The sequence below is a fragment of the Orcinus orca genome, chromosome 3, assembly GCF_937001465.1.
Source record: "Orcinus orca chromosome 3, mOrcOrc1.1, whole genome shotgun sequence".
Taxonomy (NCBI): Eukaryota; Metazoa; Chordata; class Mammalia; order Artiodactyla; family Delphinidae; genus Orcinus; species Orcinus orca.
This window is the reverse complement of record NC_064561.1, coordinates 93,925,006-93,948,293: the sequence shown is the minus strand read 5'-3', so window position 1 is coordinate 93,948,293 and position 23,288 is coordinate 93,925,006. Positions and strand designations below refer to the sequence as shown.

The 23,288-nt window shown below is 43.6% G+C and overlaps 1 protein-coding gene across 5 annotated transcripts in view; it reads left to right on the top strand.

Annotated features, from left to right (window-relative positions):
- MCC (MCC regulator of WNT signaling pathway) overlaps positions 1 to 23,288 on the top strand; it is a 430,805-nt gene that overhangs the window by 316,997 nt on the left and 90,520 nt on the right. For 4 of the 5 annotated variants that reach the window (XM_004267446.4, XM_049707486.1, XM_049707489.1 and 1 more), the window contains 2 exons: positions 2,181 to 2,294; positions 14,071 to 14,213. In XM_004267446.4, the coding sequence (XP_004267494.2) occupies positions 2,181 to 2,294; positions 14,071 to 14,213 (257 nt within the window). Of the gene's footprint in view, positions 1 to 96; positions 244 to 2,180; positions 2,295 to 14,070; positions 14,214 to 23,288 lie in introns of those variants that run through there. The other variant, XM_049707487.1, reaches the window with a different exon arrangement.

Here is a 23,288-nt window from a genome sequence, read left to right as displayed (position 1 = left end):
AAAAACAAAAAGAAAAACTGATCAATTCATATTTGATAGATAGGCATCTACCATCCAGGGAAGAAAAGGGACTTGCCCCACAAGCACATCTGATGGATCCTTTGGCAATCCGGAGTGCTGGTGTTATCGTCTCTTGGCCCAGGGCTGTCCTCCATAGGATGTGACCCAGCCTGGACCCCTCTGCCCTGTTCTGTGATGGAAATAACCACTCTGTGCGTCTCCCCATCTGGCCCAGTTCATGAGGTCAGTATGGAGTATATAGTCTCCTCTGTCAGCTTTTCCCCCGAATTCTCCCCCACCCCCTGCAGGCAGCCCTTTCCCCCAGAAGTAGGATGGGAGAGGGATGAGAGAGGAAGCAAGTCTAGGCTGTCATAGTTGGGATCCTTGTTTCTGCTCCTATATATCTTAAAGAACATGTCCGCTCTCCATGTATTTCATCCTTCCTGTCAGAGGTCAGGTGGTGGGTCTTCTCCCAAGACCAGACATAATAGCATAGCAGACCACAGTGTCTGTTGCTAAAGGAACATTCTCAGATTGACAGTTCAGAGGCAGAAGGGGCAACCCACCTATGTAAGGGAGTGAATTTGTGTCCCTCTCCCCACGCTGGGAGCAAAACTGCCTCCAAAAAAGTATACAATGGGAACACTGTGGTATTTGTGCTGAGAATTCATCACAGAAACCCTGTATCAGAAACCCAAAGTGACCTTTTTTGAGCGGCCCTAGCCCTACATGAGAAGGCAAATATCACCAGATTGCCTGACATTTCCTTTTTTAAATTTCAAGCGTTCCTGATTTCAAATCGGCTGTTGATCTGTTGGTTTGCAGCCCCGATGCAGTTAAGTGAAGTCCCAGTCACTGCTGTGATAGTCTCACAAACAACCGCTTTGAAACCCTAGCCCCTGCCCTATGTCTCCTTCTCGCCTACTCACCCTCCCCCAAGCCTCCCAGCCTCCACGCAGTGTGGAGGGGCAGGTTGCAGAAAAGAGCATCTTTCTAAACCTGAAATTAAAATCTTCAAAGTGGAGTTGTGTGCCGCTGCACTGTGTACATCTTGAAAGATGAAATTTATTTACTTCTTACTTTACATCCTCTTGGCAGACGCTATACAGAAACCCTATAAAGAGGGAGGGTTTGCTCTGATTGGCATCACTCACCCGAGTGTCATGTGGAATTCAGCTCAGGGATGGTCTGAGCTCCACCTGGGATTGACAGTGAAGACAGCGAAGTAGTGACTCAGAGGGCAAGGAAGGCTGGAAGGTGCTGCTCCAGGAGCCGTGGTTGAACAGATATTAAGGACGGTCGCAGCCATCCACCTGCAAAGCCACAGCGGGCACATGTGTGGTAGGCATGTGTGCATCCCAGGCTCCATGTGCAGAACCTGAAAGCTGAGCGGGTTGAGATCCTGGAAGTGCGTGATACGCTTGTTAATCTGCTGAAGAACGTTCTTTCTTGCTCCGCTTCCCCTGAGAGAGTTGGCTGGGGAAAGGTATAGCGATGCATTCTTGGTTTCTCTCGCCATAGCATAATTTATCAGAGTTCCGGTTCTGTTTCTGAGAGGCCTGCTTGCACAGAAGCATCATCATCTGGTCAATCTAGTCTGTCTGGGGAACAATGAGGAAGGAGGAGCTGGCAAGAAAATTAATGCATCAACTTGAGGAGGAGAACATCGGAAACAATGAGCTCTCCCATTTTTTTTCCTTAATTCTCAGCCCTTTGGTCCGTCTGGACATGCGGCAGTATGGGTGATTGAATTGAAAAAAATTGAATTGCCCCATTCAACTCGCATATTTTCCCAAAGGTAAAAGCTAATTTGGTCCTGCCTTTTCCTTGCTTCTTGAGAATCAGGCAGTCCACACCAGCTCTTAATCTCATCCTTGCTGAGTAACTCGGAGAAAGCCCTTAGAATGAGCAGCTTTCCTCTCTATTTTTATTAGACAATCCAAAATTAGGTCCTACTGCCCGCACATAACAGTGTTCTCCCTGTTACATTGAGGGTGACCAGATAATCCAGCTTGCCTGTGACACACCTGATTTCTGTCCATTGTCCCTTGAGATTAATATCACCCAATGTCCCATTGTAGATTTTTTATGCGATCACACTAATTACAGGAAATGAAGGGAAGGAAATGAGTTTCTGCCGAAGGGTCTAACCTTGTGCTCCTTTCTTCCCATCACTGCAGCTTCACTTGGCAGCCCTGGCATCACTCAAGGGAGATATAGTGGAGCTTAATAAACGTCTGCAGCAAACGGAGCGGGAACGGGACCTTCTGGAAAAGAAATTGGCCAAGGCACAGGTAAGGGGTCTGGAAAGGTTCTTTTTGCTTTATTTTTTAAGATGAAACATATGGAAATCTCCACAAAACAAATGACGGTTTGATGAGCAGACCCCCTCATGACCACTGTCCAGGTCAAGAATTAGAACCTGACAGTCATCCCAGAAGTGCCTCCTTATGTCCCATCCCAATCCCACTTTTCCTCCCCACATGGCTTTTATAGTCATATTTTCTGTTTCTTTACGGTTTATCGCTGGAGTTTGTATGTCCCTAGACAGTGGAGTTTTGTCTTGCCTGTTTAAAAATTACGTGTTTCCTTTGAATCTCTTAATCCACAGGTTTTCCCTCCGTTCTTTATTGGCTTTATACTTAGTCTTTTAAAAGCTGGCCATTTGACCTGTGGAGTTTCCCACAGTCCAGATGTTGCTGATTGTTCACCCATGGTGCAGTTCGGCATGTTCCTCTGTCCCCTGTATTCCCTGCAGAATGGCCTTGGATCCAGAGGACCAGTCAGATTCATGGCCAGTCCCTCTGGCAAGACTGTAGAGGGTATTTGTTTTTCCACTGGGAAGCACATAGTATCTGGTTGTCTTGCCTTCTGAGATGTTAGCAGCTATCTTTTTTTTTTTTTTTTTTTGCGGTATGCAGGCCTCTTACTGCTGCGGCCTCTCCCGCTGCGGAGCACAGGCTCCGGACGCGCAGGTCCAGCGGCCATGGCTCACGGGCCCAGCCGCTGCGCAGCATGTGGGATCTTCCCGGACCGGGGCACGAACCCGTGTCCCCTGCATTGGCAGGCGGACTCTCAACCACTGCGCCACCAGGGAAGCCCGTTAGCAGCTGTCTTGATACTTAATGCCCAAGTTCACTGATTCATCAAGACTTTACAAAATCATGATATTTTAGTTCTACCATTTCTTTCTCAGTTCTTAATTGAAGTGCTTTTATAGAGACATTTCCCATCATCTATGATGTATTGAAACAATGGTATAGTTCACGGAGGAAAAGCAGAATCATTGCTTCATTCTTTTGATTTATTTAACATTTTTCAAGATAATGAATTATTTATGATCCTCTGAAAGTCCCCAGTTACTTTTTAAAATATTATGAACTTAGGGATTTTAACATATTTGGGTTTCAGTCCTTTGTGATTATTTTCCTTGTAGAAACTCAAAGTATACTATTTTTGGCCATAAGAACCTCTTCAAGTGGGCTCCTGAGTCTTTTGACAGGAGCCCAGTACTTACTCCAGGCTCATCTAGTACATTTCTCACTCCAAAACTGGAATTAAGCATTCTCCATGTAGCCTTGGTTTTTCTCTGTAGAAAATGGTATTTCCAGACTGCAATCTGGGTGCTAAGGGTGCTTATTGCTTCTAGTTTGGTCATTATTTTTAGGCCTCTTTTATAAACATAGCCAGGAAATTCTTTATTTACTTATTATTTATCCACATATGTATGTATTTATACATTTTAAGATAAAATACCTTAGGAGCTCATAATAATTTCTCCAATTTAAATTCAGACTACAGGGTTCTTTTACTTAGCTTCTGTATTTTATTTGTATGTCCTTTCTTTCACACTAAAAATCTTGGTTCTGAAGTTTACAGAGGATGATTGGATAAGAATATTCCATAATTACTCATTTGCTTCATTCCATATTATATATAGTCTCAAAATAATAACATTAATACTATCATAACAAATACAGTTACTGAGAAGAATTTTTTAAAGTTTTTTTTTCATTATACTTTCCTCATTCCCCCCGTTTTTTGCAACTGTACTATATCCACACTGCCTGACCCTGTGGCCATTACATCTTAGACTTTCTTTTAGTCCTCATTTAGTCTTCTACAAGTAAATTATATATTTCATGTTTACCATGGTCTTTATGTCAATATCCCTCTGTTTGTTTGTTTAATGCCGGAAGCTATTTTCTAGTAGATTTCCTCAGGGAGGACTCATGGGAATAACCTTCACCAACTTTCTGCTTGTTAATAACAATGTGTCTCTGCCCTTCTTACTTGAAAGGCATTCTTGCTGGCTATAAAACCCTTGACTCATCTTTTCTTTACTTGAATATGTTTCTTTATTCTATTTTGGCATAGAGTGTTGCTCTCAAAGTCTGTTAATAATACAACTTTCTCTCTCTCTCTCTCTCTTTCTTCCCTCCCTTCTTTACTTCCTTCCAGTAATTTTGCTAGAGTAACTCTTAATCGTTCTGGTTTGATATTCTCATGTTTGCTGTGTTTTCTTTTGATTATATTTTGTAATCTTTTTTTTAATTTCAGAGAAGTTTTTTCTAATTATAGTGTTTAATATTAGTTTTGTTCCCTTGCCTTTTCTTTTTCTTCAAGGATGCTTATTATGTATATCTTTGATCTTCTTTGCCTGTCTTCCGTATCTGTCACTATCTCAAATCCTTTATATCTCTCCCTGTTTACCTTGTTTTTCCTGTTCTCCATCTTCTGTTTTTCTTAGGCCTTATATGTTGTATTTATCCCCTCGTAGTGTGCCTTCTGGCTTAGTCATATATTTCTGCATTTTTATTTCATTTCTTTTGTGTGTGTGTGTTCTATTACCTTCTTTCTGAGTTTTTCTAATTTTGAATTATGTTCTCCCCTGTTTTATGTCATTTCACCTTTTTCAAGTCTGTTAGCTTATTTTGAAATAGTAGTCTACTGTTTGGGACTTTTTGTGAGGAGAGAGGTTCTCTATTTTGTGGCATGCTTTCATGGTTTATAGGGATGTTATTCTCCCCTTTTTTTCATTCTTCTTTCTTGTACCTTTATGTGGGATTTGCCCTCAATACTGTTCTGTTTTTCATTTTTATGTGAAAAATAGTTTCTTTGAACCTTTAGGAGACAGAGTTGAACATGGCCTTTTTAAGTTCATAGAGCTTCCTTGTATTCACGAATATGGCAACCTGCTTTCCGACACTTCCTGGCTCTGTTCCCCTCACCTGCTTCTATCTCGATCTGTTCTTTCCCTTGTCTCTATTACCCCATCCTGTTCAATTTTGATCCTACTCCCAGCAGTTTCTCCTCCTGGCAGAGAGTCCTAGGGCCGGTCTTGAAAGTTCATAGGGACTAGCTGCCTTAGCCCCTTCAGATCTTACTGTGGGCCCCTTGCTCACTCACTCTTGGCTCAGGCAAAACCCCTCCCAGTTGGCCCTTCTCACTTTCCCGTGTATACTTACTGGCTGTTCTGAGGTTTTCCAGTTGTCGGGTCCCTCAGTCTTGTTTCTTCCCTCTGCTTCTGCCCACACAGACACCATTTAGGTCTTGTGGATGCTGTTGGTTTGTCCCTACCTGCTTCTGTTTTGTTGTTCAGGAGGATACCTTATCTCTAAGCATTTGCTTTTGATGTGTAGGTTCTCTATATTTGTGTGGGAATTCAGAGAGATTAAAAGAACGAGGCTGCCCCAGTCACTGGTCTAGAATGACCTATGGCAGGTTTTGAAAACTCATGTTTCATAATCTTAGACTGTTCGAGTAGAGAGGAAAGACCCTTTGTAGTTGAGATCATCTACTTCCACATTTGACAGGCAACCCAGAGAGGTTAACTTGCTTACCCAAGGTCAAATGAGCAGCCAGCCCCAGAGCCAAGACAAGGCCACCAGTGTTCTTTCCTCATACAGGATGTTACAGAGACAGAAATTTTCAATTTTTACTTGGATGAAAACTTTACATTTTCCTTCTGATCATAAAAGTAACAAAAATGTGATAGAAAAAACTGGAAAGGCAGCATTATAATATTTATACTGGACTCTGGTGAATTAAAACTTTTCTAAATGCTTTGTTGTTGTAAGGTGTTTTTTGAGAAAGTAGTTATTTTTTCATTAAAGAAAAAATAGAATGGTGTTAAGCTGGTGTAAAGCCAGCCATTGTTAATAGTCCTGATTGGTGAGAATGTTTCTTTTAGGAAAAAGAAATTGTGAGTGCTTTTAACTGGAAGCTGGCATGTACCCCAGTCTTGGATTTTAAAAGATGACCAGGAAGGTTTTTGTTAAAATTTAAGTCTCAAAGACAGAGCAGCTTGTGCAGAGGATGATAAGAGGAGAATGGGAAACTTTTTGTCTGCTATGTCAGGGATTGATTCAGCTCCCTTTTGACTTAACTTATGGTCAAGATAATCTCATGTAATAATTTTGTTGGCTGGTTTTACCCCTAATGGTTACATCACAGTACCATTAGTTGACTCTCTTGCTTGTATACTTACAGTAAATATACTTAAAAATTACTCTTCCTTTCACTGGAAATGTCTTCCCAGTTCAGATACTGGGACCCAGGAAAGAACATGAAAAAAAAAAGGTTAGTCTTGCCAGGCTTATACCTTTTATAAAGATGAGATTTATGCAAGGAAGTGTCTGTGCCGTGCTTTCTCTGTTACATGCCTTGGTAAGTGATTCGTGTTTGAGGCTTTACCAGATGGTGGAAGAGCAAGTTTGTGTATAAATGTATAGTCTGTGGCTTTAGTAAGTTTTGCCAGCTCTCTAAATATTACAGAGCTATGATTAAAATGTAAAATATAAATGGTGCTTTTGTTCATCAGAAATAATCAAAGAGAGCTTCATAATCTGTTGAGTAATTATTAATGGTGATACTAGAACTAGTTGAATCAAAGAAGGCTCATTATACATGGGCAAAAGTCAGTGGAGTTTTAATAGTGATTGGAAGGGAAGAGCTAAGTAAAGGACCCCCAATACCAATGTGATAGGGAAGGCAAAGTGCTTCTGTATTTGTATCCTACTGCTGCATAACAAATTGCCCCAAACTTACTGGCTTAAAACAACACACATTTATTATCTTACACATTTATTATCTCCTGTGCATCAGGATCCCAGGCATGGCTTAGGTCCTCTGCAAGTTTGCCGTCAAGGTGTGGGCAGAGCTGCACGCTCGTCTGGACACTCAACAGGGAAAGAGTTCACCTCCAGGCTCACTCACGTCATTAGCAGAATTTCTCTGTGATTGTAGAATTCATGGCAGCTTGCTTCCTCAAAGCCAGCAATGGAGAGAATGGAGATTCTAGAATAAATCTTCTGGCAAGACAGTCTTATATAATGTAATGCAATTATGGGAGAGACATCCCATCACCTTTGCCACATTGTGTTAGTTAAAGGCAGTCACACGTCCCACCCAGATTCAGTGAGATGGTAATCACACCAAGGAGACACAGGGATCATATGGTCAACTTGGAGTCTGTCCATCACAGCTTCCTGGGGGATCTGATGAAGAGTGCCACTATTAGCCTACAATAGTGATGATCGCCACACTTCTTTAGCTCTGTTTTGTGCCAGGCAGTATAGCAAGCATTCCGCATGCTTTATCTCACTGAGTTCTCATAATGACCTGTGATGAGAAAACCTTAACATTCCCATTTACAAATGAAGAAATTGTGAGGTTTAGGGAATTTGAATATCTTGCCTGAGATGATGGAGCTAGAAAGCACCTGAAGTCAGGGTATGAATCTAGGTTTCGTGGGAATCCATAGCTGTACTAGTCCCCCGGGCTGCCCTGGGGATCTCAAAGAGGGTGGGGAATAGGGCACAGGTTAATTTGGTTTAAGTATCTACCCTCCCAAATCAAACAGATGCTCAGACCTGCGCATGCGATTTGCACCAACACTAAACACCTTCTGGGGGAACAGCCTGGTGGGAAAGTGGCAAAGGTTATATACGGTACCGATTTGATGCTTTCAGCATATTTTGTTTGCGTTTAATACCAACAATTATTTTCAGTAACTGCATTTTTAAAAAGTACTACAGAAGGAGATATATCAGAACAAGCTTCTGAGCCCCTTTGAAATTGGTCAGTAGTAATACAGTACACCTTCTATTTCTAAGCTCTCTATCTTTAGATAGCAAATGTTCTGAATTTTCTACGGCTTGACTTTTAGGAAGAAGACAAATATAGTTTTCATTAAATGTAACGGAGAGAGTGTTTTCTTTAATCTTTCTCTTGTATGAGATACTTACAGAGGTAGTATGGATGCCTTCTCTTTGCCAGGATCTCCCTCCCCCCATTCCTTCCTTATTTGTTTATACTCTTCCCTACAGTGCTCTAGCTGTTTTGTTTTGTCAATGACATTTCCATTTGTGCTGAGCCTCTTTGTTTAGTTGGCTTGGTTCCCCACCCTACCCCTCAGGAAAACCTGGGCAAGGACTTCGAATGAGGGTAGAAATATCCTGGGTGGTATTACTTGTGATCCATCCAGTGTGACCCTGAGAAAGTAGCGTAACTTCTTAGCGTATTTTAAAAGGGAGTGGTGCCGACCCTCTTCCCACGATGGTTGAGAGGGTTAACGAATGAATGATGGCATTGCATTTTTCAAGAATGGAGTTTATAATACCCTTAGGTTTGACAGCTGAGACTAATGTGATGATTAAAGATCAGTGGCCTCTGTGGAATAAGATAAAACCCAGTGAAGAACATTAACAAAGCCATAAAGCTTCTTAGCATCACCGCATTACACAGGGTTTTTCCAACAAGGGCTCAAGTTCTCAGGCCAGTCTGTCTCAAGGCTGACTCACAGCTTTATCCCTGGATTGCACCAATTGCAGAGATGAGCCTAAAGGGTTTTATTCTTAGTGGTTGTAATGATGATATTGCTTGCTTTTATTGAACATTTTTGCACATAGGCAGTTTCACTCCTTTATGTGGCTTGAGACAAGTATTTATATAGATTTTAAATTTGCTTCATCATCATGATAGGAGAGTGGAAACCTAGAGAAAAAGCTCAGGGTATATATTAAGCTCCAGATGAAATTCAGGAAAAGCAAAATTCCATCCTCTCTAATCCCAATCTTTTTTTTTTTTTTCTTTGCCTTTCAAACTGAAAGTCTGTAGTTGCAGGAGAAATCCAGCTTCCTAATGATAGTGACCTCCAGAAATTCATGGCAGGCAAGATGCTGCAAGCCCAGGCTTTCTGGCTTTGCTGTACTGTAGGATCAGTCAAAAATGCAGTATAGGTTGGAGGACCCTGGGTAAAATTCTCTGTAATAATAGAAGAAAAAAAAAAGCAGTAGCATGTTGTTTAAGACCATTTCTTATTTTGCTCAGCTGAAATTATGTGAGATGTTTCTATACAGTAAGGAGGCGAAAGTAATCCCTCATCTGCAAGTTTTGCTAGAAGAAGCCGCCATTGCTTTCTGTTCAGAAAGTTGTTGCTGAGTAATTGACTTTGGTAGCTAAAGCTGGCTTGATGGGAGCTGGAGGGACTTAGAATTTCCTGCTTTATACCCCCTTATGTCTGCTTTTCTATTTCGGTGCTCCCAGGGGGTTGGGGAGAGAGCTATTGGGGTTTCCTAACTCTCCTCTGGTATTGTAAGGCATAATGTTCATGTTTCCTGGAGTTCACCAGAGGTGGTGCAGGGTAAGAGACCAAGGGGGGATCACTCTGATGCCACTTGAGGTCTTTAGGTAAATGGTAAGGAGGAGTTAAGCCCACAGCTCAGGGAGCTGGAAGGGAGTAGAGGCGAGAAGGCTGTGGCTACAACAGCCTCAGCCCCTTGATGGCATACACAGGACTCTGAGGGCTTTGCAGAGCATTCTGTTCGCTATCTGGGTTTTAATAAATAGTCCCTGTGCATTTGCTCTGTTTTCATCTATAAAGTGGTTGTATCATCAGGATATGCAACGATAACAAATAACCCCAAATGTTCAGTGGCTTAAATTATCAAAGGTTTATTTTTTGACTTCTTGCTGGGAGCTCACTGGAACTGGTAGGAAACTCGGCTGCGTTGTCCTCACCCAGCCTTCCAAGCTGATAGCCTCTACTGTCTGGAGTGTTGCCCAGGGGAAGAGAATATGGGAAAGCCTGCAGAAACACTTAAAGGCTTCTAGGCAAAAATGGTGTATATTCACTCATATCTTTCTGGACAAGCAAGTCACATGGCCTTATTCAGCTTCATGGGGGAGGAGAAATATTCCTCCACGTGCATGGATGGAGGTGAACCAGAGTCTTGGTAAACGCCTCTGCAGGCTGCCACCAGGGTGCTCGTGCTTATGAGATGTGCATCCCTTATGGTGGTCCTGGTGGTGCCCCACATACATAAGAAAATACTGGAGAAAAATGAACACCATTTGAAAAAGGATCTTGTTAATGGATTATGAAAAAGTGGATGTCTTTTTATCATTCTTTAAAATTTTCTATAATGTACTTAAAGTTGTAACTTAAAATTGAAAAATTTGTGCAAACGTTAAGTGGTAATAGGAGTGATACTCTTTGTCCTGTTTGGTTGTCATTGTTATATTACCTTCTTAAATGAGGCTTTACTGGAATACCTGCCCATAAGTGACTCTCCTATGGAGGTGCAGTATACAGCTTGACCTAGCCTGTGTCCTTGTGAAACAGAATACCGGAAATCACATAGCCTCCTGGGTTAAAAAACGCTCTCGGAAACTCGGGTTAGTGAGAGGCATGGGCAGTGTGATACTTGAACTGGGCCTCATTTTAACAGGCCAGTCCTGCTTGTGTGGGAGGCCGCCAGAGCAGGAAGGCACTGATTGCTCACAGAATATGGCTTTGTCTGTCCTGGGTGCTCCCCACTCATCTGCCACTTTTAACACATTGATGTGCCCCATTCCTGGGCTTGGTCTTGTGCAGTTTAATGGGAGCTGTTTAACAAGAGTGGTTTTTTGAGTTCTTTAGGCTCCTGCAGGTGATGGCTTGTTTCGTCCTGCACTGTTGTCCTTGTGGGAATTGATGCACTTCTCCCGGCACCACAGCTTGGAAAAGCTCAAGGGGTTTCTTCATTCAGCTTGGAGAGCAACGCTTCCGCTCAGCTTTGGTTGGGCATGATGAGTGTGCATGGAATGGGTGAAGCGTGTTTAATGAGATACCTCAAGGGGATTTTGGTTTGTAACATCAAATCAGCTATGAGCTATGTCTTCTTGGTCATTCATTGATCTGGAGGCTAGGAGTTTCAATAATTATTTTCCCGTATTCTCTTTTCACTGGGAAAAGAATCTCCAGGGCACCATTCTATCATCTCTTCTTCCCTTCCACCCCTCCAATTCTGTCCATGTTTCTTATGCACCAGCAGAGAAGTCTGCTTGGAAGCTGCAACCACATTTCCCTTCAAGGTAGGTGTCATGGTGACCCTCCCTATGGCACCCAGCACCGTATCATAGTTTAGGAAATCAAGATATATCTATTATTTAGAGGAAGTATTCAATTATAGAGGCTTCCCACCATTGTGAAAAAACATACATATGGAAAAATATAGGAATGTAACCTTTGCCTTCAGCTGAGAAGTTTTTTCCTCTAAGACGTTCTTGTTGCTACTCCCAGATGAACTCCTAAGTTCCAAATAGACATTATGAATCTTTTTTATCCTTTCAGCTGCAAGCGCTGTTCTGTCTGACTGAATTTTCTGGCTTCCTGTTGAGTCTTGTTCATACTCACGCCCTCCAGGCGGACTTTCCAGTTAAAGGCAGGGGGAAGATGGTACGACACCAGCTCTCATGCTCTCGTTATCTGGGTACCAACCATCTGATCTCCCTGCAAGCCAGGCAGCCCCACAGGAGCTCACCTCTCAGATAGCTCCTAACAGCCAACAGGGACACCTAGAGTGGACTTGGTGTTTATCAGTTGATCCTGTGTCTTTCTCTTGAATAAACACTTACGCATCTTCATTTTTAAGTGGATTTTGCAGTTTCTTGTCTGCCTTGGTGGTGGTGGTGGCCTGTTGACCTGTAAAGACTGAAGGAGGAGGAATAAGTGGGGAATTTCAGGGAGAATGAGAGCTCGTGGAGTTTGTAAGGGGAAGCGTTTCACAGCAGTTTATAGCCCTAGAGAACTGAATATGGGAAACCCCAGAGCAGGAGCCAGCAAGATGACAAAGTAGTAGCAGTCATGGCATCCACAAGATCAAGGTCAGACCGGGCATCGTCTCATAACTATTGTAAGATCTGGAACTGGCGACCTTCGTGAGAGCGTCAGCTACATACGCACATACACATACTACACACATGCAGGTGCGTGCGTGCACATGTGCACACACACACTCACATACACAATTTGAAGATGGGAAAAAAGACCAGTGATAAAAGCTCATAGATATTCTGCGGGGATGGAGAGAAGCAGTATTCTGCTTATGGAGAGAAATAAGCTTTTTCATTTACTGACAGGTACTATCTGTGAGACACTGTCATTTTGTGGACTTCTGTTGTTCCTCTTAAAGTGTGATGGATCACAGGTGAAGAGGCATAACTTCATGGGAAGAGTATTTGTGGCCTGTCAGGGTTTTGCTCTGGTTAGGAAAGCTTCCATGTAGATGGGACTTTCACTTGTCCTTCCTCCTGGCCTCTGGTTCCATTTACTTCCTGTGTGTTGGACCTTGAGTGGAGGTTATTTGACGTTTTGGGTTGTCACTAAGAACAGAAGTTCACATCACTGTTTCTCTGAAAGTCACCATCTCACAAAGGTCTGTGGTACAGGTTCCTCTCCAGTCTTATTTCTGGAGCTCTGAGCAGCTCCCAGGAAGTTACTATATTCATAGTGATCAAGCTGCTGTTCATAGGTATGGTCCCTGCCGTGATTTATACCAACGTATTTATCATACTTTGCTGAGTACTTCTGTTTCAGGTAGCCGTCTGTTTTGAAGGCTTTGTGTCCCTGCCCAGTAGCTTCTGGGTTACACCATTGGAAGCCTGGCGGATTTAGGGACGGGGAGGACATTGGACGTGGTGGGTGAGAAGCCTTACCTTGCCCGCCTGCCCCCAGCCCTGAAAGTGCAAAGCTGGCAAGTACGTGTGGCTCTTGGCGTTAGGAAAACCTTGCCGAAAATGAAGTTAAAATTCCTCCGCTGGACAGGAAATTAATCAGGACTGAACGCAGTAGACAGGGGCAGAAGCTTGACTCCTTGTTCTGTCGCTGACTAGTGTTTTATTATTATGAAAATGAGATTAAATGTACAATGACTGGTTGGGGATTGAGGAGGAGGGAGAGAAGTGAAGATGAACAGGTTCCTTAGGATTTAAACTCAAGATGCAAAAATGTTTTTATAGCATCTGCTGCTTCTTAATCCTTCAAATGCTGAGCAAGGGAAGCTCCTCGGCTTCTTGAAACGCAGCAATTTATTCGTCCCATCGCACGCCTAGGTCACCCACAGCGAACCAGGCTGTGTGCCAGGTGCTAGGGCGAAGTCATGAAAACACCTCGCCCCTGCCTTCCCGGAGTTTATAGTCTAGTAGGAAAGGATATTGGAAAACATTATGTGTGCAGATAACCAGCCAGGTAAGAAATGGTGTCATACAATTTAGGATTATTTGCTTGAAAAGTGGCTGAAACATACCCTAGCAAACTTCAGCAAAAAAGGAATGAATTGGTTAAAAGGAAAGAATGAGCAGCCATAAAAGAACTTGGGAAGAAAGCTCTGGGGATAGAAGTAGCAGGAACTGGAGGGCAGTCTCATCAGGACCCTCAGTCAGGTGAAGTGACAGCATGCAACTTTAGATCCATTCGCTCAAGATTCAGATTCCAAAAAAAGGTATCTGCCCACTCTGTGGCTGAGGAGAAACAGGAGGTGTGGATAGTGTGCAATGGCAGAGGGACCTTTCCCCAAAGAGCAAATGAGAGCTAGAAAGGTAAAAAGACTCAGATGTGCACCAGGGGCTCTGTGAAGTTCAGCTATTGTTGTGTCTTCTGGGACTCATGGCCAATGCGCAGGTGTATGTTTATTTGGGGCATACTCAACATTGAGGTTGTGATGGTTTGAGGCCATAAAACTTAGAATCCCTCACCTGTAGGTGTGTCAACTCATTGGCACTTCTGTCTTGTTCTCTCGATCCCAGTGCGAGCAGTCCCACCTCATGAGAGAGCATGAGGACGTCCAGGAGCGAACGACGCTTCGGTACGAGGAACGCATCACCGAACTCCACAGCATCATTGCTGAGCTCAATAAGAAGATAGACCGTTTGCAAGGCACCACCATCAGGTAGTCAGCTCCAAGTCAAGGCTCTCTCTCTGCCCGTCCAGGTGGTAACCTGGGTTTCGGATTTAAAGTCACCCCTATGAATTATAACAATGTTTTACTTGGAACCAATATTTTTTACAGTTGATAAGTGTTATCTCTTTACTTTGTTAACCATGTGCTTTCCCATCCATTATTCTCTTCTGACCTTGATCCTCGTGGTAACCCTGAAAGGTAGACAGGGTGGGAGTTGTAATCCTCAGTTGACTGATGAGGGGAGGCTGAGTGAGATGCTTTATCAACAGGTTGTAAATGGAGCCTCTTCTGTCTTAGAGACCACCATCCCTACCAGCCCTTTTTTTTTTTTTTTTTTTTTTGCGGTACGCGGGCTTCTCACTGCTGCGGCCTCTCCCGTTGCGGAGCACAGGCTCCGGACACGCAGGCTCAGCGGCCAGGGCTCACGGGCCCAGCCGCTCCGCGGCATGTGGGATCTTCCCGGACCGGGGCACGAACCCGCGTCCCCTGCATCGGCAGGCGGACTCTCAACCAGTGCGCCACCAGGGAAGCCCCCTACCAGCCCTTTTATTCACCAGGTCTGTTCTAAATATACAAACTCAGTGCATCCCTTGGGGATTTTGAGAGATTTATGAACGTGGCTTTTAACTAAACATCACATATGCTTCTAGATAATCTAAAAAAATTTTGAGCTCACTTGAAGTTGACTCACCAACATTGACGTAGCCTCGTACAAACTCCTAAGGCGGGCAGTTGGGGAGGAGCGAGATTTGACCTATCACGTTATTGGTGGAAAAGCTGGGGCTTAAAAATGTTAAGTGACTACTTTGAAGTTACCCTTAAGAGAGGGCAGATAGAGATGGAGTTAGAACCCACAGTATCTCTGCCTTTACTCAGTTTTCTTTCCATAAAAGTGATTGTTGGGGATTCTTCCTTCCTTGCTCATCAATCAGCTGGCCCCTAAGTCTCCTGCACACAGCACTTAGTTGGTGTGTCTGCCCTGCTGTCCACAAGAGGGGTTTGCCTTAAGTGACTTACTGAGCCAAGGAAGAGAACTTTTATCTTCCTGCCCATGCTGAAGGAATAGCCCTCAGGAACACAAATGGTTAGCATCAACTTTTATGGAGAAAGAGTGCTTTGTACTCTGCCTGTTTGTATAGGCCTCAATTAAAACAGTTTTAGAGGCAGCTCCTTTAAACTCTCCCTCTACAAGTCCTGGGTTAGAAGAAACTTTGGATGCATTTTGTTCCAACTCTGAGAGTTACAGTGATGATGGGGCTACTTGATGAGAGTACTGGTGGGCCTCTGTTTCAGGGCAAAGTTGTGGAAAAATTTGCACTGAATTGGAGGCACACAATACATCTCATATTCCAGTTTAGAACCTCAAGCCTTTTAAATTGTATACTGGTCTTCAGAGTGATTGTAGGTTAGAAGAGCAGAGAAGAATTTTCAGCCCAAAGAAATGATTATAGCAGACTTTAAGGAGGCTGACAGAGTACACTGGCAAATTTGTAATTTCCATTAAAACATGCTGCACTTTTAAACACTTGAGAAGGTGAAGGCAAATGGACTCAGTGAGTTGTGAAAAAAATGCATCACGCATCACCTAGAAAACTCAATTTCAGGATGTTTAAATTGAATATAATGGCCAAACTCCTTCATGTTAAAATACAGTGAGCTTCTTTTTTTTTTTAACATCTTTATTGGAGTATAATTTCTTTACAATGGTGTGTTAGTTTCTGCTTTATAACAAAGTGAATCAGTTATACATATACCTATGTCTCCATATCTCTTCCCTCTTGCGTCTCCCTCCCTCCCACCCTCCCTATCCCACCCCTCTAGGTGGTCACAAACCACTGAGCTGATCTCCCTGTGCTATGCGGCTGCTTCCCACTAGCTATCTGTTTTACGTTTGGTAGTGTATATGTGTCCACGCCACTCTCTCACTTTGTCTACAGTGAGCTTCTTGAGCATAAACATTTATCGGTGCCTTTTGTTTAAAGGAAGATTGCATCTGTACAGATGTCACATTAAATTCTGCCAGTTTTCATTATATAAATGTGCTAGCCCCTCCTCGAGGTGGGGACTCCCTGCAAGGCTGGAAGACTAGCAGACATGTGGGCCAGTAAGGCAAGGCTCTTCTTGTCCTCTGAGCTCTAGTAGCCAAGGTAGCCTCCATCACTCCAGGAAATTGGTTTGCTCTCAGGTCCTGAGATGCGATAATAGACCCAGTGCAGGAGGAGCCAGATGCCTTGGACGAACTCTAACTGCCCTGGCATATCCAGGCTATAGAGAATTGTCATGCTAATCAGGTACATTCCTGGCACCTTACAGACTTTCTTGTCACTTCAGTCCGGGCCTGAATTAAGAATTTATTGGAAAAGCTGAAAAATCATCAATAAGGGAATGGTTTATGATGTATCCACATTTAAGCCATAGTGAATTACATAAGAAAAAGATATGACAGTCTCATAGTTTAAATTTTTTTTCTCAGGTCACAATCAGAGAACCAGGGACCTTCTGTGACTGCCCTAGAAGACTCTCCCATCTTTTACAGCCACAGGGCTACTGTAGTCAAGAATCAGACACTGCAGGTTGCTGAATTCCAACATAAGTTGAATTCAAAGCCACATCAGATCTCTTAGGTTAAAGGTTAAGCACTGATAGGAAAAGATGAAGTGGTGAGAATTTAAATGGACACATTTAGATAGATTCAAGTGAATCAAAATGCCTAGAGCCTGCAAATGCCACTGAATTTCCCCTCCTGCAGAAGCAGTCCCTCTCCCAGTCTGATAAAGTTAGTCCTACCTTGCTTGGAGACTGTAGCAATCTGATCCCAGGTAGAGGGTACCAGATACATTCATACCTCACCGGCTACTCCATTCCTCTTTATCTTTAGGCCTAAAAGTAGGCAAATTCAATCATGCCCCAGGGGAATAAGTAGAGAATCCAACCTTGGAAGATACAGTTAAAATATGTAAGAGATTTATAAGATTTTATTCATTTATATTCACAGAAACTTGAGAAGAATATGTATAGGATTAGGGCCTAAGTGTTCTAGACCAGGGAGGGAGGAATATAGTGTTCGACTGATGGTGAATTTATTGATACAACTGTTCCTGTCGGACATTCTGGATGTAGCGTGTTAGCTCCAGCAGTTTGATTAAATGAAAACTAGAGTCATTGGAGGATTACATTAAATAATGTTGAACTGCCAGAACTTCCCTAGTATAACATAGGAGTCCGGAGGCCGTGGGAGTCGGGATGTTGGGTGGGAGCTGACGTCATTAAAATGGGGTCTTTGATGCCACTTCACTGCTGGAGTCGGTGTGGGCTTGTCTCTTGTGCTGGTCCACAGGGCTGCAGTAGGAATCAAAATGATTCGACCCGTAAAGATTTTTGATAATGGCTAATTGATCACAGAGTCTCCAGGATGACTAGACTGCATAATTTCTTGCTTTTTTATGTATGTACGCCATTTCCTTTTTATTCTCTTACTTTCTCCTCTTATATAAGGTGAGTTGGTATCGGTGAAGCTTAGCATTTAATAGTTAGGCTACGTGATACCTAGGTGAATTTGTCATTAAACTAGAAGAGGAAGGCTCACCTAACAATGGATATAATAACCGATGGGACTTTGGGTCTCCCATTTTGATGAGAAGGTGAGTACATTTACATTTGAACGAGGGATAGTTACAGAAGCTTGATGTCATTGCTATTGCAATTTGGAAATTTAAGTACGTGTGAGAGGATGTGTATGGTTGTCAAGTAGCCAAAGACAGTAGTGTGGATGGATGTTGTAGACAGTACTGTAGACAGCATGAAGGATGTTGTCTGGCACCTGGTACCATTCCCACCCCTTCTCTCTACTCACCCCCAAATCAAAGAAGATTGACCCTGGGGACTACTTCCCAAACTCCCATAACAGCTGGGCCCTGGGATACAGTTTTGGTTCTGCCAGTGAGATGCATTCACCTGGATCTGGAAGGCTGAAAGGAGGTGGGAGCCATCGTCCCTCAGGCCATAATGGTGGCAGCTGACATACAGGCTTTGGTGAACATGAGGTCCTGCATTGACTGGCCTGACCCTGGAGCTGTGGGCAGGTGTGAAGGCAGCAGCAATTTCCTCATCCTGGAGGGGACCACAGCTCTGATGGCAAATCTGACGGCCCCGGGTGGCCTCCACCCACCCTTCTCTTCTCTAGTCCTTCCTTCCGATGGTTTTGTAAGCACGCAACTACCTAAATTAAATCCTACTTGAAACACCCAGAAGAGTTTGTTTTCCTAACTGAACCCTGCCTAATGTGTCCTAAATCTCATCTGCTTGGAATAAACACTGAACAGTTTGTATTTATGGCCTTCTAAAAATTTTTTATTCATGAATATTTTAAACAAATTGGATCACATAGCGCACACTGTTTTGTAATATGTGCTTTTTCACCTAACTGTTTGTTGTGGCTTTTTTTTTAACGCTCATCTGACTTGGGGGGATTATATAATGGGATGGGTAAAATGGAAAAACACGTCAGTAGCTCACTTTGGATCTGGGGGAGGAAAAAAGATGTCTAAGCAAATTAAACATGAGATCTTTTGTTTCCCAAGGAGATTATTTTCTTTTCCCAAAAGCTGCTCTCATAACATCCACCTTTCACTGCCAACTCTCATGAGTAGTTCATGATTTCTACTTCATTTCCCATTTGCTTGTTAGCCCACAGCTGTCTGGCTTCTGACCCCAACAGTTTGCCAAAGCTCCCTCTGCTATGTACTGAATTGTGCCCCCCACCTCCAGTTCACATGGTGAACCCCTAGGTATGACAGCGTTTGGAGATGGGGCCCTTTGGGAGGTCATTCGGTTTAGTCGAGGTCATGAGGATGGGGACCACATGATAGGATTAGTGAGTGTCCTTATAAAAAGAGATGGCAGGGCTTCCCTGGTGGCGCAGTGGTTGAGAGTCCGCCTGCCGATGCAGGGGATGCGGTATCATGCCCCGGTCCGGGAGGATCCCACATGCCGCGGAGCGGCTGGGACCGTGAGCCATGGCCGCTGAGCCTGCGCGTCCGGAGCCTGTGCTCTGCAATGGGAGAGGCCACAACAGTGAGAGGCCCTCGTACCGCAAAAAAAAAAGAGGGAGAGATGGGAGAGAGCTTGCTTGCCCTCCAGCTCTCTCCCTGCCGTGTGAGGACGCAGTGAGAAGGCAACCATCTGTAAGCCAGGAAGAGAGCCCTTACCAGAAACCAACCATGCTGGCACCTTGATTTTGGATTGCCGACCAAAGTCTAAAACTATGAGAAAATAAATTCCTGTTGTTTAAGCTTGTCTATGGTACTTTGTTACAGCAGCATAAGCTAAGACACTTTTTTGAAAATCACCAATGATTTCTTAACTGAAAAATCCGGTGACCTTTTTCTTGTTTCTGGTCCATTTTTGCAACATTTAATCCTAAATCCTCCTTCCCAACTGGTGTACTCTTCTCAAACCTCCATGACCCTTCATGTCCTAGATCTTCTCCTCTGTCCCTAAGATCCATCTTCAGCCTTGGCTCTTACCCTGGGCTCTCGCCCACACCTTTCACCAGGATGGCTGCAGCCCTAAAGCATTGACCTCTCCTATTTGTGTCACATTGACATTGGCACTTGACCTTTCTGCTTCTTTGTCTGCACAGTGCTCCTCATTTAGTGACTGAGATAGCATCCAAAGCCTCCTTGTACTCTAACATAATCCATTCGCTAAAATCTCATGCCGATGCTACGCGCCCGACCTTTCTCCTGATCTTGGGCCACACTTGGGCCTGTGTGGTACATCTGTCTGTCCATCTTCATGTTGCTGCATCTCAAACAGTGTAACCAAAACCTCTTTCTTTCCCAGTAAAACATGTTGTTCTGATTAACTTCTGGCCTAAAGAGTAGAATATAATGAAACAAAAAATAAAACCCAGGAAGATAAGGTAGCTTTCTTTCTCTCTCTGTCTTCCTATGTGGTACATATTCCAACCTTGTTCACTATTTGAAGTTTTTGAATATGAATCTTACATCAGACCTTGTTAAAACTGGTACTCATTGATGACAAGGATGGATTATTATATACATAGGAGAGCATTTCAGAGTCCCATTTGTTCAGTTATTCACCATAAGATTCTGAACTTCCTCTGTACTATATGGAAAAATAAGAAGTATTTACTCATCACTTATTTCCTGCTGTAGATCCTCTAAGAGAACTGAAAGGAATACCTTTCCTCCTTGTATCTAAAAAAATCTTTGTTCGGGCTTCCCTGGTGGTGCAGTGGTTGAGAGTCCACCTGCTGATGCAGGGGACACGGGTTTGTGCCCCGGTCCGGGAAGATCCCACATGCTGCGGAGCGTCTGGGCCCGTGAGCCATGGCTGCGGAGCCTGTGTGTCCGGAGCCTGTGCTCCGCAACGGGAGAGGCCACAACAGTGAGAGGCCCGTGTACCGCAAAAAAAAAAAAAAATCTTTGTGCTTTAAAAGAATTATGACCATTTCAGGGCAAGTCGGCCTTTAATTGCAAGAGAGACAGAATGTGTTTCAGAAGACAGACCACACACTCAGGTAGACTGGGCTAGCTGGACATAGTTGACTGACAGTTACCAAGGTAGGCAGATGTTCTTCTGGGTCTTGTTCATCAGTCATTCCAATCCAGTGACAAGGCATGAATGTGCACCCCAAAATAAAACAGGTATAGAGACTGCTACTGAAGTTAATATTTTTATCAACTGCTGCTGATTCCATAATACTTCAGCTCAAGGTCTGGAAAGCATGATAAGAATTATACTTTCATTGATTTTTTCCTTTTCTAATTAGATCATTTCACCCCTAGCTAATAATGAGAAAGAATCTTTAAAAAAAAAAAAGAAATCTTTTCTTTAGGCCATCATATTATTGTTTTGTTGGTAACTAGATTTAAGAATTAGGCTGTGCTGCTAACTGGTTGTATAGTCTTAGGTAAGTCGCTTAGCCTCTGGAAGCTTCAGTGGTCTTATCTGTAAAACAAAGGTATTGATCCTGTCTTAGGTGATCACCAAGATCCCTTCCAGTCTGCCAGTCTGTGACTTGTCTGCCTCTGCTAGTTACGTAGGTGTGTGTACAATCTAATCCCTGCCCCCTTAGGAGCGTTTTTGGGTTTTTTTGTTGTTAAGCTAGTAGCGAGCATTAATCATTGCAACTCGAAACTAAGCAACGTGGAAGCACTTCACAGATGCTTCGAAGTAAATGAAATAATGTACATTTAGAATCCTGTGAGATGATCCTTTATGTTCCGAAGAAAAACACCTGAGAACTTTGTAATTCCATAATTAGGAAACTGCCACAGTAGCATACAATTAGCAACATTTATCACTTTATCAGAGCTTCTGTTTTTTTTGACATAAATTGATCACTTCTTGGACCTTTTCATATTTTCTTCCTTTTCATCACTGGCATTAGCAGTTAGTGTTCTTGGGGGAGGCATTTTTTTCCCCAAAGAAATAAGATGTCACTTACCAAGAGTTACCATATACCCCATGGAAGGAAGCAAACAATAAAGTCACTTTGAGATGCAGGTGCTGTGTCATTTGCTAGACACCCTGCCCAGCTAGGTGATGCCCTGCTGTGCAGAGCAGCCTTAAAAACACATCTCAAATTCTTGCCTTTGTAAAACTTCCATGGATCAGCAGGGTGTTTCTGACTTCTTGTTCCATTTCTCTGGATGGACCAATGCTTCTGAATAAAACAGTAGAGAGAGAACCCCCAGCATCAGTCTTCTGCAAATGCTGCAGTCCCAGATTGACTGTCGACTTACAAAGGGCCCGGAGACCATTGGCTTTTGTCACTTTCCAGTCCCAGATTCCAATCTCCTTTCAGGAACGATGCCGATAAGGATGTTCAGGAGATGACGAAGCTACGCAACTCCAAGATTTTTTACCAAGTCCGCTGGAGAAACAGGGTTGCACAAATTTTCTCATGTTAGGTTCAGTTTAACCTTTTTTTTTTTTTTTATTGCGGTACGCGGGCCTCTCACTGTTGTGGCCTCTCCCGTTGCGGAGCACAGGCTCCGGACGCTCAGGCCCAGTGGCCATGGCTCACGGGCCCAGCCGCTCTGGGGCATGCGGGATCCTCCCGGACCGGGGCACGAACCCACGCCCCCTGCATCGGCAGGCAGACCCCCAACCACTGCGCCGCCAGGGAAGCCCCAGTTTAACCTTTTAATGCCTCATTTTTGGGACACAGAAATGCACGCGATCTTCTCACAAGGTTGCTTTCTATCTCTAACTACTGTTTACGTTGTTTGCTTGTGTTGTTTTGCACTGTAACCTTCATTATGATTACCATAAGGGGGAACCTGAACCATGGGTGGTATGTGCTCACCTCAGCCTCTCCCTGTGAGGTCAAAAACACAGACCATCTGCGCGTCCCTGCTGCTTATTTTATCTGTTTCCATGAAAGTTCTCAGCAGTACTTACTCCTTCCTCTGAATTCCTCGATTTCACACATTTTTTTTCCTTTATTTCTGCCATCTAACCCTGATTATTTGCCTCCTTCAGTACAATCAGTTCTCCTTCTGATCAAAATTGCCCGCTCAGCAAGTGGCCTGAGTGCTCCTCCAGCCTCATGGTTCCATCCTGCACCCCATTTTGGTTTCAGCTATCCCGAACCTCTATCCCAAGTGCCACATGTCCATGTTCACGTTCACGGGCCCCACTGAGTCTCTGCGTGTGCCCTTGCACCCTCGTGACCTATCTAAAACCTGCTTGCCTTTAGACTCATCTTCAGTGCTGCTTCATCCAGGAAGTCTTCCCTGGTCACTGCACACCTGCAGCCCCAGATGCTCCTCCTGTGTCCGCCCAGAGCATCCTTCTTAGGTTAGAATTTGTTCTGAACATATTTGACTCCCAGAAGACAGCATCTGTCTGGTTTTTGCCATCCTCTCCTTGTTTTGGTGCTCAATCCAATACCTTGAATGAGGATCCTTAGTTTGCATTTCATGACACTGAAAGCCTTCTGCCTAAGGTGACATTTCTAGTGTGGTATCATTCTTCAGTCTGTGCTCTGACCTCAGTAAGGAATGTTTCCCTCAACAGCTTCCTTCTCCC